Source organism: Pipistrellus kuhlii, unplaced genomic scaffold (genome assembly GCF_014108245.1).
Source record: "Pipistrellus kuhlii isolate mPipKuh1 unplaced genomic scaffold, mPipKuh1.p scaffold_m20_p_5, whole genome shotgun sequence".
In the NCBI taxonomy this organism is placed as follows: Eukaryota; Metazoa; Chordata; class Mammalia; order Chiroptera; family Vespertilionidae; genus Pipistrellus; species Pipistrellus kuhlii.
This window is the reverse complement of record NW_023425551.1, coordinates 73,747,710-73,765,853: the sequence shown is the minus strand read 5'-3', so window position 1 is coordinate 73,765,853 and position 18,144 is coordinate 73,747,710. Positions and strand designations below refer to the sequence as shown.

The following is an 18,144-nucleotide window of genomic DNA, read 5'->3' as shown; positions in this document are numbered from 1 at the left end:
TCCGCCTGCGGCGCGGGTGCAGCAGCTCGCAGACCGCGCATGCTCCGCTCCGCTCCGCCGTGAGCCGCGGGGGGACCCGTAGGCGCCGCCGGGCGTGCGCTCGCCGTGTGACCCGGAAGCGGGCCGCTGAGGGGGCGGGGCCAGGACGGCGGGACCGGCCTCGGGGTTCCAGCGAGGGCCGAGCCGGGCGGTGGGAGGTGAGAGGAGAGTTCCGCGTGGACCCAGTCCTTGCCCTCGCCCTCCCCGTCCCCTCCCCCAGTTTTCTTGGGGCGACGGCGGGAGCCAGGTCTTGCTTTCTGAGAGTCGCCCGGTCTCGTCAGCCTCCCCGGACCGCGTGTTTCCCCCTTCCCCCCGCTCACCCCACCCCCAAACCTGTTCCCACCGCCGCCCTGGCCTGCGCCGCCCTGCCTGCCTTTCTGCAAGCTGGGGCCTGACCTTGCTGCCTGCACCCACCGGCTGCCTCTGCCTCGCGTCCAGATCTCACCTTCATTCCTCCGTGTACTGCTCCGTGTAGTCACCCATCCCCCAAACGTGGGCCTCTCCATTCCTTCTACTTCTCCACCCAGCTCATCAGTTGTCGGTCACCACGTCACCGGTTTCCTTCCGGTCTTGTCCTGCCCCCTGCTTCCATGGGGGACCACACCCTGCATTTCCCCTCTCTTCACACCTTTTTTTTTTTTTTTTTTTTTTTACTCTCATCTTCTATTCTTGTACCACAACATGACCCCTATCCTGATAACCATTTCTTCAGCTGGGTTTACCTTCCATTCTTATCCTCGCCATTCCCTGCTGCCCCACACTCTTTATTTCATACCTGTCTTTTTTGGGTTATTAGCATGGCCATCACCCTGCGCCCCTTTATAACCTGACTTCATAGTGTCCCATCCGAGGACTGGCCTACCTTCCCCATGTGAGAGCAGTGCTCTTAGGTCATGTGTACAGAGCATTCACTGTGTGCGGAGAGTCTGTTTGTTCTCTGTGCTTTACATGGCTGATCTAACGTGTTCATGAGTTCAGTGTGAACATCACTCCCATCTTGCAGAGGAGGAAACTGAGGCTCAGAGGTTAAGTAACTTGCCCAAAACTACACACCTAGGAAGTCAGTGAGCCAGCAATCAGAGTCACCTTTATCTGACTGAAATCTGCCCTGCATTTCCTCTCTCATACCTCCACCATCTCCTGACCTCATCCCCAGCCCTTCAACTCCATGATTACCACCTCCCTCCATAGCTGCCTGATTTAGACCCTCACCACACATGTAGAACAAATGGAGGATGGGGTCTGGTCTTTACCTCCCGTTATTTTACCTGGTTCCCTGGACCCCTCCTCCTTTGACAATACTTTCTTTTTTATTTATTCATTTATTATTTTATTTTTTTTCCTTTTACTTTTTTTTAAATTAAATTATTATCTGTGTACATATTTTAACATTGTCCCCCACCCCGCCCTCCCATACATACCCTCCCTCCCCAGAGTTTTGTGCTTTGACAATACTTTCATCCACTTTTCCCATCCAGCCATCTGGATGTGGGTGTCTCCAGCCCACCCTCCTTTCATTAATAAAGTTTATATCTCTCCTCTATATCCACATTCCTGCTTTACCCTGTCATTTATAGCCCTCCCCCACCCTGACCTTCCTCACTTGTTCTGACCCCACCGTCTCCCCTGCTGCTGTCCTTCTTGCTCATACTTGTCATCCTTCTGAGTCCTGATCTGTATTGTTCTGCTTAACGATCACTCTTTTTGTTACCTTGCCTTTTCTTATAACTGCTTCCATTTCTTAAACCTCTTTGTTTTATTCTTAGCTGTTTTTCCTCCATTCTTACATGTTTGCCAGAGTATGTTCAAGTTACTTATGTCATGCTATTCTTGGCCTTTCTACTGGGCCCCTCAATTCCATCATGCAACCCTACCCATCACTACCCACCCTATCTGTCTCAAGATTCTACCCCCTCCATGTAGTCTTTCCCCTTATTCCATATGACCTTTATCTTTCTGCTTGTGTATCCTCATATGACCTTTATCTTTCTGCTTGTGTGTCCCAGGAGGTCAGGATGGTGGGGGAGCGGCGCACTGGGGACCTCATGGTGCCTCTGGGGCCCCGGCTGCAGGCACATCCTGAAGAACTTATCCGACAGCGTCCTGGGCACGATGGACGTCCTGAATACCTGATCCGATGGAGCGTCCGGAAGTGTGGGGAAGCGGGGAGAGTGGGTGTGGAAGAGGGCAAGGCAGAGCACATCCTCATGTGGCTGTCAGCCCCCGAGGTCTATGCCAATTGCCCCACGCTGCTAGGTGAGTGGGCACTCTCTAAAGGACCTCAGCGCGAACCGGCTGGGGGTTCAGGAAGCTTTCCCCGAGACCCAGGAGGCCTGGATGATGTGGCGATGGGAGAGATGGAAGCCGATGTACGGGCGCTGGTGCGGAGGGCTGCCAGGCAGCTGGCAGAAGGTGGCACCTCCAGCCTCACGGCCGCTGTGCTCCACACCATCCACGTGCTCAGTGCCTACGCCAGCATCGGGCCCCTCACCGGGGTCTTCAGGGAGACAGGAGCCCTGGACCTGCTCATGCACATGTTGTGCAACCCTGAGCCTCAGATCCGTCGGAGTGCCGGCAAGTTGCTGCAGGCTCTGGCAGCCCACGATGCCGGTAAGAGATAGCCAGGGGAGGAAGGCAGAGGATGGGGCCATGAGGAGTAAGAACAGGAAGAAGAAGGATTTCCCAACTCTAATACCAATTCAATGCAGAGGAAACCTAAAGGCTAATAGGCCATTACTTACTAATCTGCATAGGATAAAACGATAGGAATTGGTTTGTTTGTTCATTCTCAGTGCGGTGACAGAAGAGAATAGAGTAGGTTTATATTTTTAAACTGGGTAGAGATTCATTAGTTGGTGAATCCTCTCTATTCTTCCCTCTGTCATGGGTGGCGCATAGTTGTAAAACCAGTTTGGTGAGTTATAACCAACATTTTTTTAAAAGTGTAAAATAGTAGTATTAGCATTTAAGGTAAGTTTTGTAGCATGAAATATATGTTTCGATTATAGACATATATACACCCACATCAGGCTGCCATGTAAGATGTCTGTCTTACTGTGAGTCTCAGCCACAGAGAAGTGGAGACCTCTGGTAGGGGATGGAGAGTCTAGGAAAGACAGAGGGAAAGTATCGGGGATTGAGGAGAAGATTCGGATTGGGTGTGGATTACAGGGAGTCGGGCTCACGTCCTTCTGTCACTGAGCCAGCAAGATGGCATCGAGCAGCACATGGACTTTGACAGCCGCTATACTCTGCTGGAGCTGTTTGCAGAGACCACATCCTCTGAGGAGCACTGCATGGCCTTTGAGGACATTCATCTGCCTCAGGTACTCGGCCCGCCTCCGGCTGTGGGGCAAATGCTCTTGTAGGCCTTGGGCATCGTTTCCGACAGTGTGGTTCGGGGCTGCCTCGGCATCAGAGCCACCTGGGAAATGGTTAACATGACGGTTCCTGCCCCCCTCCCTTGTTCTGACCCCACCGTCTCCCCTGCTGCTGTCCTCCCCTGCTGCTGTGCTTGCAGAGGAGGAAACTGAGGCTCAGAGGTTAAGTAACTTGCCCCAAACTACACACTCAGAACTCCTGAGGTTAGAACCCAGGAACCTGTGTTTTAAGACACGTGTGATGTGTTTCTTATATACATCACAGTTTGAGAACTATAGGCATGTGGATGACGCCTTTGTTTTTCTGTAGAGGATGCTGGTGAGGGGAGAGAAGGGGTTCGCATTGGGAGATGAACCTACACCACCTCCTGTGTCCTACAGATCCCAGGAAAGCTGCTCTTCTCCCTGGTGAAACGCTACCTGTGTGTCACCTCCTTGCTGGACCAGCTGAATGACAGTCCAGAGCCAGGGACCGGAGACCGAGGCCCCCTGTCCCCAGGGGAGGAGTTGGCCCGGGAGAAAAGCCGGGGGCAGCGGGAGCTGGAGTTCAGTATGGCTGTGGGCAGCCTCATCTCGGAGCTGGTGCGGAGCATGGGCTGGGCCCAGAACCTCGGCGCAAGGCGCGTGTCGCCCCCCCGGCCCTCCCGGTCCATCTTTCAGCCCTGCCTTTCAGGCCCCAGCGGTGTGCTCCCCACCACTGCGACCACCCCCAGAAAGCACGAACGGGCCTTCCGCCAGCGGTACGAGTTCTCCAGCCGCAGCGGCTACGGTGAATACGTGCAACGGACCCTGGTGCCGGGGATGCGGGTGCGGATGCTGGATGACTACGAGGAGGTCTGTGCCGGGGAAGAGGGCAAGTTCCGGCAGAGCAACAACGGCGTGCCCCCTGTGCAGGTGAGCGAGCGCGTGGCGGGGGGACACTCGTGGGCATCCTGTTGGGTGGCGCATAGCTGGGGCCTCCATGCAGGGGACTCTGGTTGGCCACCCAAGGAGAAAACCCACAAGGGGATCAGCAATAGGAGGGAGGCTTTGGGGGCCTGAGAAAATCCAGCGGGAGTAGGTGGGCTATGAGCTCAAGGTCTTCACACCCAGGAAAGAGAACCCCCGCCCCCTACTGGTGTAGCCGGCTGGGAGGAAGTGTAGATGCAGAGGCCATCAAGGTTAGGAAGAGGTGAGAGGCAGGGAGGGAAAAGGAGCCTTTTGCTGTACAGAGGGTTTCCCAGGCCTGGCCAGGCGTGCACCTGAGGGCTTGTGCCCCCGTCTTGGCCCAGCATGGCCTCTCAAGCCTGCACAACCCAGGACTCCAATGGTGAGCCCTCTCGGCCCTGACTCCCTCTGCCTTGCTCCACACCAGGTCTTCTGGCAGTCGATGGGTCGCACCTACTGGGTGCACTGGCACATGCTAGAGATCCTGGGCCCCGAGGAAGCTGCTGCGGACACAGCGTCCACAGCTGCGGAGAAGGCGGCAGGGCCCACTCTGGTGGGCACAGGTGAGCCTCAGAGGGGCATTGACAGTGGTGTCTGCACGGAGGAGCGGCGGCTGGGATGAAGCCCCTCCTGATTGGCAGCTGTCCCAGAGGCTCAGAAATCCACTCTGTTCTCAGCACGTCCCTCCTGGGACTGGAAGCCTGTGGATGGGCTCTACCTGTTGCCGTATCTCCAGCCTGAGCCTCGGAAGAACGAGAAGCTGGGATACCTGACCCAGGCTGAGTGGTGGGAACTGCTCTTCTTCATCAGGAAGTTGGACGTATGTGAGCAGCAGCCAATTTTTCAGAGTCTTCGGGAGAACCTGGACGAGGTATCACAGGCCTGAGACACTGAGGGGGTTAGAAGTGGGGGTGTCCAAGGAAATTCTAGGTATAGGGGTGCTTAGGAGGAGGCTTGTGAATAGGTTAGAGATTATGAGGGGTGCTGCCGTGGGAGGAGACAAATGCGGTGAGGGAGCGGTGTGGAAGGCATGGCGAAGGTGGGGACTTGTCCCCGGGACCTTTGTGTCCACTTGTTCCTGACATGCGAACCCCCCTGCGGACAGCCCCCGGATGAAAAGGCCCTCGGGGAAATCTCCGTGCCCAAAGAGGTGGCTGAAGGTGTGCTGCAGATTCTCCAGAACCGGTTTGAGGGGAGCACCCTCAGTGACCTGCTCAACTCCAAAATCTACACCAAGTACGGGCTGCGACCTGCTGAGCTAAGCAGCTCCTCGTCTTCACCAAGCCGCTCCGTTACCCCAGACCCAGAAGAGGAGTTCAAGCCAGAGGCCCGGTTCTCCGAGGAAGAGACAGCGTTCTCTGCAGCCACGGCTGAGCCCCACATAGCAGAGGCAGAGCCTGCCAAGGGGGAAGCGGAGCCCCCTGTGGCCCAGAGTGACTCACAGCTGTTTAACCAGCTTCTGCTGACTGAGGGGCTGTCTCTGTCCCCCGAAATAAAGGAGGCAGCTAGTGGTGAGTTACGTGCTGGGAGGGGAGGGCAGTAAAGTTGGAAAAAGTCCTGGGTGGTCTCCAGAGAAATGAGCAGTCAGGGTAGAGGGAAAGACATGAAAAAAGGTCAGTTTGGCTTAGTGGATACAGTGTTAGCCTATGGACTGAAGGGTCCTGGGTTTGATTCCGGTCAAGGGTATGTACCTCGGTTGCAGGCTCCTCCCTGGTCAGGACCTTGGTCAGGCACATGCAGGAGGCAACCAATCGTGTTTCTCTCACATCAATGTTTCTGTCTTTTCCTCTCTCTTCCACTCTCTCTAAAAATCAATGAAAAAATATCCTTGAGTGAGGATATATATATATATATATATATATATATATATATATATATAGGTCACATTTGCACAGGAAAATGATTTGGAAGCATATATCAATTTTTCCTCCTTTGGCCTTGATTGTATCTAATCAATCACAGCTCCCTTTAGTATCCCTGGAAAAGGAGGGCCCATTTTCTAGGGAATCTTTGTCTTCAATGTTTCACTATTCTTCTTTTTTTAAATATATATATACAATATATTTTTTTAATTTATACTTTTTATTGATTTCAGAGAGGAAAGGAGAGAGACAGAGAGAGAGAAGCATCAATGATGAGAGAATCATTGACCGGCTGCCTCCTGCATGCCCCCTAGTGGGGATTCAGCCCACACACCAGGCTTGTGCCCTTTACCAGAATCGAACCTGGGACCCTTCAGTGCTTAGGCTGATGCTCTAACCTAGGGGTGTCGAACTCAATCAGAGAAGGGGCCAAAATCTAAAATCCAGCCTAAATCGCGGGCCGAATGGTTTACTGAACAGTCAACTGTCATTGTGATGGAAACGCAGCGGAGTGCAGTGATGACAGCGCAGTGCAGTGATGACAGCGCGGTGCGAGCCACATTGCAAGGCCTGGCGGGACGGATTTGGCCCACAGGCCTTGTGTTTGACACATGTGCTCTAACCACTGAGAAAACTAGCTAGGGCAATGTTTGACTATTACATGTTTTTAACATAATTGGATATGTTCTGCATGCAAGCTACAATAACGAATAATACATTAACACTAGAGGCCAGATGCACGAAATTTGTGCAAGGAGCTCGACCCTCACAGTCCTGGCTTTGTCCGGAAGGTTGTCCAGACGGTGGTTCTGCTGTTTGGTCTAATTAGCATATTAGCTCTTTATTATATAGGATGTCGGTAGGAAAATGGGGCTTGACCTTGAAGGACTTCTAACTTGGAGGTGCCATGCTTTCTTAGGCCACTGCCTTTCCCTCATCCATTTCAGAAATGGCTAGTGCCTTGCGGGGCCCAGGTCCACGCAGCTCCCTGGAGCAGCAGGTGGCGGCGGTTGTGGCTACTCTGCAGATCTCCAGCTTGGACACAAACCTGCAGCTTTCGAGCCTCAGTGCCCTGTCTCAGGCTGTGGAGGAGCTCACTGAGCGGGACCACCCTCTGGTCCGTCCTGACAGATCCCTGAGGTTGGAATAGTGGAGAGGGAAGCGGTTTGGTTTAACCCAGTGGGGTGAGGGGAGGGGAGTAGTCGGGTGGGAAGGATCTATGAGATTAAGAATTAGAAAGGCGAGGGGTAAAAGAAGAGTCCATTCGAGGAGCAACAGAGCAGGAGGATGGACTATTACCATGGCTAATATTGTCAGCATTTATTTTCTGCTAGGCTCTGGGCTTCAAGCTTTGCTTACATTCTCATTAAGTCCTGTCATCTGAGAAAGATTACGCCTATTCTCATCCCATTGTATGGGTGAAGAAGCTGAGGCCCAGGGAGTTTAACCAACTTGCCCATAGTTTGACAGAAAGCAGAGCTAGGATTCAAACCTAGGTTCTTTTGGCTCGAGAACTTGAGGTTTTTTTTATTTTTCCTTATTTTTTCTTACCTTCCTACTTGCTATTTTGAAATGGGTTTTTAATACCCCTTAATGATGTAAATAATAAACAAATACATTCTCATTTTAAAAGACCTGAAGACTATAAAAGAACATAGAATGAAAAGCTAATTTCTTTTCACCACTGTCATTCAGGCATGTATCCTTCTGACCTTCTCTAGTTTTACATTTGTTGGTGTGTTTGGATATAGAACATTTCCCGAGTTTATATCTTAATATATGTAATTGCGCTACGTGTTTCTGCAGCTTTTCTCCCACACTCAGTATGTCTGACAGGGCTTTCCCTGTCAGTACACATAGAGCTGCCTCAATATTTTCACTCTGTGTAGGCTCTGCAATATGATTATGTCCAAGTTCAAATACAGTGTTCTAATGGATCAGTTTTCCTCACGTCTGCCAGCACTGAATATTAGCATATTTTAAGAATCTGATTGGCAAAATTTAAAATGATTGGTAGCTCCTTGCTTTCATTACTTAATTGTAGTGAAGTTAGGATTATTTGCACCCATTTGTTGTGTGTCTTCTATAAATATTCTGTTTTTTTGTTTGTTTCTTTGTTTTTAATATATATATATTTTATTTCAGAGAGGAAGGGAGAGAGGCAGAAACATCAATAAGGGAGGATCATTGATTGGTTGCCTCCTGCACATCCCACATTGGGGATAGAGCCTGCAACCCAGGGCTCTGACTAGGAATCAATCCATTACGTCCTGATTCACAGCTTGATGCTCACCTCCTGAGCCATACCGGCCGGGCTCAATGTTCTGTTCTTACTTCTTGCCCACTTTCTTACTGGGCCTTTTTCTTATTGATTTATAGACATTCTGGATATTAATCTGTTACGTTTCAAATATCTTGCTTGCCTTTTTTTCAAAATCATAACTATTTCCTCAGTGTAAAATGATTCATGCTCACTGTAAGAAAATGGGAAAATTATAAAGTTAAAAAGCATCTGAAACCCTTTATGCAGAGATAGTCACTGTTAACACTTCCATAAATATCCTTATTTATATTTCTATACCTACTCAGATACAGTACTACTGTATGTTAGCTCATTTGTCGGAACCATGACTACGGAAGGGGATATATATTTAAGCGTATTTGACTCCCATTGAAATCATAAAGCATGAGAAAAGACAGATAAAAATAGGACTTTCCCAGTACCTTCATTTGCCTTTTTTTCCAGAATTTCTCCTTTTGTGTTTCTTAACTCCATAGTTCACAGACTGCCTCCTCAATACGCATCTCTGTCTGTGGTTTTCCCCTCTGTGATGGTCACTGTGATCTAGGGACTCAGGGGGTGTTCCTTCCTTCCCTTCCGATAGCTTTTCCACTGGACCCTCCCTCTGACTCTTGTTGCTTATCTCTTAACTTTGTCAATAGTGCCTTTCATTGTGCTCAAGTTTTAGATTATAGTGTTGCTATGTTTTTCAACTTCTATTTTGGCTTCTAGATTTTATGTCCTACTTAAGAGAGTTTATCCTATTTCATGATTACAAAAATATTTCCCGCTCCGGCCATTGTGCTCAGTGGTTAGAGTATGGCCCCATGTACTGAAGAGTCTCGGGTGGGAGGAATTCAATCTGTCTCTCTCACATTGATATTTTCCCCTCTCTCTCTCTCTCTCTCTTTCTCTCTTTCTCTTTTTTTTTTTCCTCTTTCTCTCTCCCTCCCTTCTCCCTTCCTCCCTCCACTCTCTTTAAAAATCAGTGGAGCCCAGCTGACTTGGCTCAGTGGTTGAGCTGGTTGAGCGTCGACCTATGAACCAGGAGGTCAGGGTTCGATACCAATAAGGGCACATGCCTGGGGGGGCGTGCAGGAGGCAGCCGATCAATGATTCTCTCATAATTGATGTATCTCTCTCTCTCTCTCTCCTTCTCACTTCCTCTCTGAAATCAGTTTTTTAAAAAGCTAAAAAAATGAATGGAAAAAATGTCCTCGGGTAAGGATGAACCAAAATAAAAAAAATATGTATTTCCATATATATTCTAAAAATATCCACGATTTTGATTTTTATGTTTATTTTTAAATGTTTGCTATTTATTTTTGCAAATGAAGTGAAGCAGAGTTCCAGCTTTATTTTTTTCAGATGGATAGCTAGGTGTGTCCACGTCCCTTTTGCATGGTCCTTCCTGTCCTTTCTGACTGAGATGTGGCCCTTGTCTCTCTTCTCATCTGTTTATCTGTTTGACTGCCCTGTATTATTTCCAGAGTTTTAATTATTAGATTAAATTATTTAATTAAATAACATTTAATTATTCAATTAAATATTAGAACTTTATATTTTGATAAGTCTACTATTATTTCTTTCCAAACTTTTTTGTTTTTTTTCTTACTGTTCCTGAATATTTTACCTTCCTAGGCCTAAATCTGCCTATCATGTTTAAAAAAATAAACTTTTTAGGCATTTTGTTTAGAATTTCATTGAATTTATGGACTTATTTGAAAAGATGAGCCAGTTTGTAACTAGTTTGTTCTGCTGACTCCTTCATGCAGTAAGGAGCCAGAGGCAGTTAGACTGCCGGGGAGGAGGCATCGGGAGTGAGACTGAGGCAAGAAGAGCAGGATGGACAGGGGTGAGGGGTGAGGGACTGGGCTTGGTGTGTAGGGTTAGGCGGGGAGTCAGCATGACTCTTGGGGTGGAAAACTCCAATTTCTCTCCTCCCAGAGAGAAGCTAGTGAAGACCCTGGTGGAGCTGCTGACCACCCAGGTGGGAGAGAAGATGGTGGTGGTGCTGGCCCTGCGCCTCCTGTACTTACTCATGACCAAGCACGAGTGGCGCCCCCTCTTTGCCAGGGAGGGTGGCATCTACGCTGTGCTGGTCTGCATGCAAGAATACAAGACTTCCGTGTTGGTGCAGCAGGCGGGGCTGGCGGTGAGTGGCCTGGGAGTGAGTGTTGGGTGAAGTGGGCAGGGTGGGGGCCTGCTGACCTCGGGGGGTACTGTGGTGATTTAGATGAGGGAGGAGACCGTGGGACCAAAAGATGCAGATGGGTTTAAGAGTTCCAGCTGGACAGTCTTGGAGGTCGAGTGCATGCTTGAAGAAAGGGAGAAATGTCTTTAAGAATGACTGCAGGTTTGAAATTGAGCAGCCGATGGATGGAGATGGCTATTTACTAGGTGGAAGAATATTGGAGGAGGAAGAGGAATGGGAAAAGGTCAGGAGTTGAGTTTTTAGGTATGTTGAATTTTCCATGCTGTTTTAGTTACAATTAGGTGTCTGGTTAAAGACTAATTTTCTAAATGTGACAGAGTAGGTTTTTACCCTTTTTTTTTTTTTTTTTTTTTTTTTTTTAAATATATTTTATTGATTTTGTACAGAGAGGAAGGGAGAGAGATAGAGAGTTAGAAACATCGATGAGAGAGAGTCATCGATCAGCTGCCTCTTGCACACCCCCTACTGGGGATATGCCCGCAACCAAGGTACATGCCCTTGACCGGAATCGAACCCGGGTCCCTTCAGTCCCCAAGCCGACGCTCTATCCATTGAGCTAAACCGGTCCCGGCGGTTTTTACCCTTTGACCTGAGTTTTTACCCTCACACAGAATGTACCCTCTCCCATACGTGTGTAAAGCAAAGCCAACATTGCCATTGTCTTGCCACCCTGGGACCAGAAAATGGAGAAGGGAGGCCCTTGTCCAGGGAGCTTAAGAGAATTGGCTTCCAGAATGATCTAGACATACATGCTGGGTGGCAGGGTGCGGGCAGGGTGTGCTCTGTGTAGCCGGAGGGTCCTGGAGGGGGACTGTAGGCCTCAGGTATGAGAGTGCTTCCCACCGATACAAAGGCGGTGTGCGGACAGGAGCACAGCCCTCCTGGAGCAGGCTGTCCCAGGGAGAGGCCGGGGGGGGCGGGGGGCGCGGGGGGGGGGGGGGGGGTGCGGGGCGGCCTCTTTTCTGTGTGGGCCTCCTAGGTGCTGCCGCTCCCAAGAGCAGCCAAGCATAGGCCATGTCTGCTTAAAGAATTCCCTGACCTTTTCAAGTTGCATGACCAAAATATAGCATTTGCCTCTTGCCCTGTAGCAAAATTGCATCCTTTTGCATCTAACAGAAGGTCTAAGAATTCAGCTAATTGGGAGAGCGTGGGGTAGCCAAAGGGAGAAAATCTTACTATGAAGCAGCACTTGCTTTTAGGGTTCAGGTCTCAGGAGGGTGATTGTCCTGGGAATTATTTCTAATTCCTAGAGGGTTTCTTCTCAAGAGCCAACTCTTTCCCCAGGAGAGACATTCTCTACTCCAGTGGTAGAACGTTCATCTTTATTTTATTTTATTTTTGTATAGTACGAGCAAACAAGTTTGCACATTGCAAATATTTTTTCCTATAATTAAACTGCCAGTGAGAAAGCCCAGGTATCCTTGTTGCGGAGGGCGGGACACTGGTTTTGGAGGCAAGGGCCATAGGTTTGGAGTGTTGGCATGTAGGTGGTAACTGAAGATACGGGAGTGGCCACGGTTGCCAAGGGAGGGCATGCAGAGTGAGAAAAGGGGGATGGGAACTTCCATGTTTAAGGACTAGGCAGAGGGAGGGAGAACACCCTGGCAGACATGAAGTTATAGAAGTCAGAGGAAGAGAGGTTTTGCAAAGGGAAGAGTGGCAAGCAAGAAGGAAACAACTTCAAGGAAAGCTTTTGCAGCCAACTGAATGCTCTGAAAGGGCCACATTCTGAGGCCACGCTGCGGGAGGGGCAGCCATCCCATCAGCCAGCTCCTCTCTAACTGCAGTGAGGAGCCAGACGCAGTTAGACTGCCGGGGAGGGGCCAGAGAGGTGCTGGTCGAGAGGAACTGTGGACTGATGTTACCACCACTGAGCCTTTAGGGTTCTTTGCTTTATTTTGTCTTTTTCCTTTTTTTGTTTTTGTTTTTTAGCATTTAATGTCCCATCAGTGCCTTTTCCATTTCCATCTCTTACTTGGCCTGTTTGCAAAACAGCTCAGCTCCCCCAAAGTTTGAGCTCTAGAATGATGGCCTGGCTCTCTCCTTCCTCTGCCTGGTGGCTCTGCTCACTGCTAACTGCTTCCACGTGTCCCTTGCAGGCACTGAAGATGCTGGCCATTGCCAGTTCCTCGGAGAACCTCGATTTTTTGGCCAGCCAAGATTCTGTCCACGCGTTGTTTGATGTACACATGACCAGAGAGATCTTCGCCAGCATCGACTCAGCCACCCGCCCGGGCTCTGAGAGCCTGCTCCTTACCATTCCTGCAGCGGTGATCTTGATGCTGAACACTGAGGGGTCAGGGCATCACCCTCCAAACTCCCGCTACGCCCCAGTGCCCGCTGCTCTACCCCAGTCTCATCTGCCCCTCAAAATTCCCTTGTTTGTACCTCTGGGTGAAACTTCAGTGGCCCTCTCTGACTGTCATTGGAGGGAAGGCCAAGTGGATGAGGGTAGGGCGACTCCCAGCGAGCAGAGACACCCTGACTTTTCCTTCCTTCTCAGGATTGGGAGGAGTGACCAGAGGTCGGGGACCCCAGGAGCCCATTCCTCCCCAGATGCAGGGCTTCTCCCCTGTGCATTTACTTCCTGTTTCCATTGTGTTCCCTCTGGCAATTTCTTCCCCGGGCCACCTCTCTCCTCCCAGGTGCTCCTCTGCAGTGAGAAATGGCCTGATCTTGCTCAGCCTGGTCTTGTGCAACCACCACACCCTGGGAGACCAGATCATCACCCAAGAGCTGAGAGACACCTTGTTCAGGCACTCAGGGATAGCCCTGGGGACGGAACCCATGCCCACCACACGCACCATCCTCATGATGCTCCTCAACCGCTACTCAGAGCCGCTGGGCAGTCCTGAGCGCACAGGTACATTGTGGAGGGGTGGATCTGTGAGGAGTCAGCCAGTGCCCCCTGGTGTCCAGGAATGCTGCCGTGTACATCCTCAGACCTTATTAGAGGGGTACAGGGAGCCTTCAGGAAATGAGTGAGGCTTTGGTGCTCAAGTTAGGTCTTAAGTAGAACTTCCTGCCCAGGAGGGGAGGGAGACCCAGAATAGGTACAAGGAAATTGCCTTCTCTGAATGGCTTCAGACATGTGAGAGTGCCATCTGTGTGGTTTGGGTTTGGTACAGTCTTACTGGACACCAAAAGGTTGGTTAAAGTAATTTATAGAGAGGCCTTTTTTGGTGAAATTGTAAGTTCCGGTACAGAAAGTTGATGGCTAGAAACATGAAGTACTGATACCATAGGGAGGAAACCCTTTGTGTTTAACAAGTGAAAACCCAGAAGTATGGGGGGAGATTGAAATAAGAGTGTCTTTAGTGTGTCTATCTAAAGCCCCCAGGCTAGGTTAGTGCAGGGTCATATTATACCAGCTAACGTTTACTGGCACATGTAACAGCATAGTTCACACCTATTTTTTATTTATTTATTTATTTATTTATTTATTTTTAAATATATTTTATTGATTTTGTACAGAGAGGAAGGGAGAGAGATAGAGAGTTAGGAACATCGATGAGAAAGAGTCATCGATCAACTGCCTCTTGCACACCCCTACTGGGGATATGCCCGCAACCAAGGTACATGCCCTTGACCGGAATCAAACCTGGGACCCTTCAGTCCCCAAGCCAACGCTCTATCCATTGAGCCCAACTGGTCTTGGCTAGTTCACACCTATTAATAAAATATAATTGTATGACATAGGAGATTAAAAACAGTAAGTGTGACAGTGTTTGCCTTACTAAACATTTTTTCAGATGTAGCTGGCTATATATTTGGGGCCAGAAAAGAAAATCCCCTGTAGTTTTGTAAAAATCTGCAGGCGCCCTCCGAATGGGAGGAAAATCTGGGGGTGATCTTCAGGACCTGCCCATTTCTTGGCCTGGCCAACTTGTATGAATCCTCTTTGTGTGTATTTTCTTCCTCCCGTGTGTTTGGGCAGCAACACTGGAGCCCCCCGGTGCCCAGGGCCAGGACGGGTCCCCCGAGCTGCTGATCCGGTCCCTGGTTGGAGGCCCATCTGCAGAACTCCTCCTGGACTTGGAGCGTGTGCTGAGCTGTGAGGGGGGCCTTGAGGGTGCCCTGAGGCCCCTCCTCAAGCGCCTCCAGGAGGAGGCCCAGCCCTTCCTTCTGTTGCTGCGAACTCTGGATGCCCCCGGGCCCAACAAAACCCTGCTGCTGTCTGCGCTGGGGTGAGGGACCTGTCCAGGCTCCGTGTGCTGGTGGCCAGGGCAGCTGGCAGACTACAGGGACTTCACTTGTCTCCATCCCCTCGCCAGGGTCATGACCCAGCTGCTCGATCACTCTGAGGCGATGGCCCTCCCCTGGCATGAGGTCTTGGAGCCCTGCCTCAACTGCCTGAGTGGCCCCAACAGTGACTCTGAGGTACCGGCGGCCTGGCAAGGGTGGGGGAGGGAGAGGGAGCCTGGGCCCCTGTTACTTCTAGAAGGAAGCTCAGCCTTCCTGGAGGGGTCTGGACACTGGAAGGGTGTGTAAGAAGAAGCAGCTAATGTCACCTAAGAGTCTCCAGAGCTGGGCCTTTGACACATAGGTGTCCGTCCCAGATACTGAGGGTTTGGTGCTAGACCACAGCGAAGCGAGAACCACAGTAAAGCGAATTGTAATCTTTTTGCTGGTGGAGGGTCTTGCCTTTATAATTTGTTAAAAAATGCAACATCTGTCAAGCCCCATAAAGCTGAACACAAGAAAATGAGATGCTGAGATGGCCCATATAAGCTTCTTGGCTGCCACCTGGGTTTAGATTCTGGGTTAAGGAGAAGCCCACATTTAGCAACCCAGACATTCCTGCTCCCTGCCCTTCAGGGTGTGAGAGGTTTGGGCACCGAGGTTGGCTGCTGAGATAGGTTGGCCCTGGCAGGAAGAGGCCTGGGGAAGTGTGCCCAGCTCCTGCCAGCTTCCTCGACTCCCAGCACCCCAGTGTGCCATTCCTGTCTTTGGTCCTCTCCTTTCCCTGGGCTTCCGAGTTGCTCCAGAATCTCAGCCACGACCTTCCCTTTACCAAACCCCCCCTGACGTGACCTGCCCTTGTTTCCCACACGTTACTCAATGGTCTGGGCTCAGATTGTTCAGGAGCTGCTGCGCTTCCTGCACCGCCTGGCCTCCGCGCACAAGGACTACGCGGTGGTGCTGTGCTGCCTGGGGGCCAAGGAGGCCCTCTCCAAAGTCCTGGACAAGCACTCGGCGCACGTGCTGCTGGCCTGCGAGCTGTGTGACCTGCTGACCGACTGCGAGAAGCACGCCCAGCTGTACAGCAGCCTCACCTCCAGCATCCTGGCGGGCTGCATTCAGGTGGGCAGGCTGGCAGGGACAGGGCGAAGGGAGGTGGAAGGGGATTCAGTGTGTCCCCATTTGGCATCCCTGTTGGACACGAGTCGTAGTAAACCTGGGGCATTTGTTTCCCAACCTTTACCTCACTTGCTCTTGTTGTTCCAGAATCTGGGGAAAGTGGGTTGAGTATCTGTTGCCCTTTGATTCTTTCTCACATACGTCTTTTATTTTGTTTGTTTTTCTGTGTTTTTTCCTCTTTCCTTTCCCTTTCTCTCATGTTCCGGCTGCAGATGGTGCTGGGCCAGATCGAAGAGCACAGACGGACTTACCAGCCCATCAACATCCCCTTCTTTGACGTGTTCCTCAGGCATCTCTGCCAGGGTTTGTGCCCCCTCTGCCTTCTCCTGGCTCCCAACCCAGCATCTGTTCTTCCTTCTCTCCTGCTCTCCAGTCCCTTTCCTTTTTTCTCTCAACTAACCAGGCTGTGACCACCACTCCTTCCCCCCCCCCCCCCAACCCCCCAGGCTCCAGTGTGGAAGTGAAGGAGGACAAGTGCTGGGAGAAGGTGGAGGTGTCCTCCAACCCCCACCGGGCCAGCAAGCTGACGGACCACAACCCCAAGACCTACTGGGAGTCCAATGGCAGCACCGGCTCCCACCACATCACCGTGCACATGCGCCGTGGTGTTCTTGTTAGGTGCGCATACACCCACAGGCACAGCCCCATCTGAAATTCTGAGGGACACACTCAAACCCATCTTGTGCAGTGAATAGTGGACACAGACTGTGCCAGGTACAGAGATCCCCTCCCCCCTGAACCTGGCGACATGCTTCCCAGCAGGTACAGATGTCACTCCTGTGCTTGGTGTTGAAGGATATCACGACTCACTCAGCCTTTCTCTGCGGGCACTTGTTTAACGTGTACTCTGTGCCCGGCGCTGCAGTGGTCTGGAGCTACCAGGACAAGATAGGGACTGTCTTCGGGGCACTTGCAGTCTGGTTGGGGAACCAGGGCGACTGAGAGCACAGAGTGAGAACATGGTCGACATGTGCCTGGGATCACCAGCCCAGCCGAGAGGTCGGAGAAGGCTTCCAGAGGAGGGGTGGACTGAGTTGAGTTCTGAAGTAGAAGATAGTGAGATAAACAGAGGGCAGTGGGTATTCTAGGCAGAGGGACAGCATGGGAGCAAAATGGGAGTAAGGAACAGTGGTGTGTGCGGGGAACTTGAAGTAAATGTATTTGCTTGGAATGAGGGTTATGTGTAGTGAAGCAGCAGGAGATGAAGCCAGAAAAGTAGGCTGAGCCAGATCATAAAACGTGTGTGAGCTAAGAGGTGTGAGCTTTATTCTGCAGCGTGGGGGAGCCACGGAAGGGCTTTACGAAGGGAAGAGACAGAACTGGATGTTTAAATTTAGAACTCTCACTCTGGCATGATGGGAGTCGAGAGGTGTATGCAGTGGTCCAGTTGAAAAGGAACGGCTGCCTTCAGTTAGGCAGAGGGAATGGAATAGCCAGGAGGGGATGGACTGGGACGTCTTAGGTGGAGTCCTGGGACTGGCCATGGGCCCGAGGAGGGAAGCGGAGGGGGATGTCACGGTGACAGAGTCCGGTTGTGGCCCTGGGGGGATGGCGGTTTTCTTTCCAAGAGAGAGGAGGTTTCTGAAGACAGATGATAGTTCCACCTGAGCCTGTTGACCTTGAGGCGCCTTCCACTTTGAGGCATGACATGGAAATGCCTGTGGAAGTTCAGGAGAGGAGTGTAGGGTAGAGATGTGGATTTGGAGTCATTGGGGAATTTTCAGTGGAAGTATGAGCTTGAATGAAGTCACTTGGGGAAGATAAAGGCAAAAGCAGAGGGTCTAGGGAAGACTGACGCTTAAGCAGAGGGACAGGAGTCTGAGGACGAAGCGGTGGGTGGAAGTTGTGAGCTAAGCACAGAGCCCTGATTCTGACTGAGCCCTCTCTCCTCCCCCAGGCAGCTGACTCTGTTGGTGGCCAGTGAGGACTCCAGTTACATGCCAGCCAGGGTGGCGGTGTATGGGGGCGACAGCACCAGCTGCATCAGCACGGAGCTCAACATGGTGGGGACCCTCATGATTCCCCTGCTCCTTACTCCCTGTCCTGTTTGTCCCAGGGCCTTATCGGAAGGGCCCACTC

General features: G+C 51.0%; 1 protein-coding gene across 2 annotated transcripts in view; it reads left to right on the top strand.

The window, feature by feature from the left end:
- Positions 1-47: 47 nt before the first annotated feature.
- CUL9 (cullin 9) overlaps positions 48-18,144 on the top strand; it is a 35,747-nt gene continuing 17,650 nt past the window's right edge. Inside the window, exons 1-17 of one of the 2 annotated variants that reach the window (XM_036415358.2) lie at positions 48-197; positions 2,046-2,649; positions 3,211-3,365; positions 3,801-4,313; positions 4,774-4,909; positions 5,024-5,217; positions 5,452-5,857; positions 7,156-7,348; positions 10,437-10,644; positions 12,804-13,000; positions 13,350-13,567; positions 14,642-14,891; positions 14,979-15,084; positions 15,781-16,008; positions 16,278-16,368; positions 16,512-16,683; positions 17,963-18,068. In XM_036415358.2, the coding sequence (XP_036271251.1) occupies positions 2,055-2,649; positions 3,211-3,365; positions 3,801-4,313; positions 4,774-4,909; positions 5,024-5,217; positions 5,452-5,857; positions 7,156-7,348; positions 10,437-10,644; positions 12,804-13,000; positions 13,350-13,567; positions 14,642-14,891; positions 14,979-15,084; positions 15,781-16,008; positions 16,278-16,368; positions 16,512-16,683; positions 17,963-18,068 (3,768 nt within the window). In that variant the 5' untranslated portion in view covers positions 48-197; positions 2,046-2,054. The remainder of the gene's footprint in view (positions 198-2,045; positions 2,650-3,210; positions 3,366-3,800; positions 4,314-4,773; positions 4,910-5,023; positions 5,218-5,451; positions 5,858-7,155; positions 7,349-10,436; positions 10,645-12,803; positions 13,001-13,349; positions 13,568-14,641; positions 14,892-14,978; positions 15,085-15,780; positions 16,009-16,277; positions 16,369-16,511; positions 16,684-17,962; positions 18,069-18,144) is intronic. The other variant, XM_045572636.1, reaches the window with a different exon arrangement.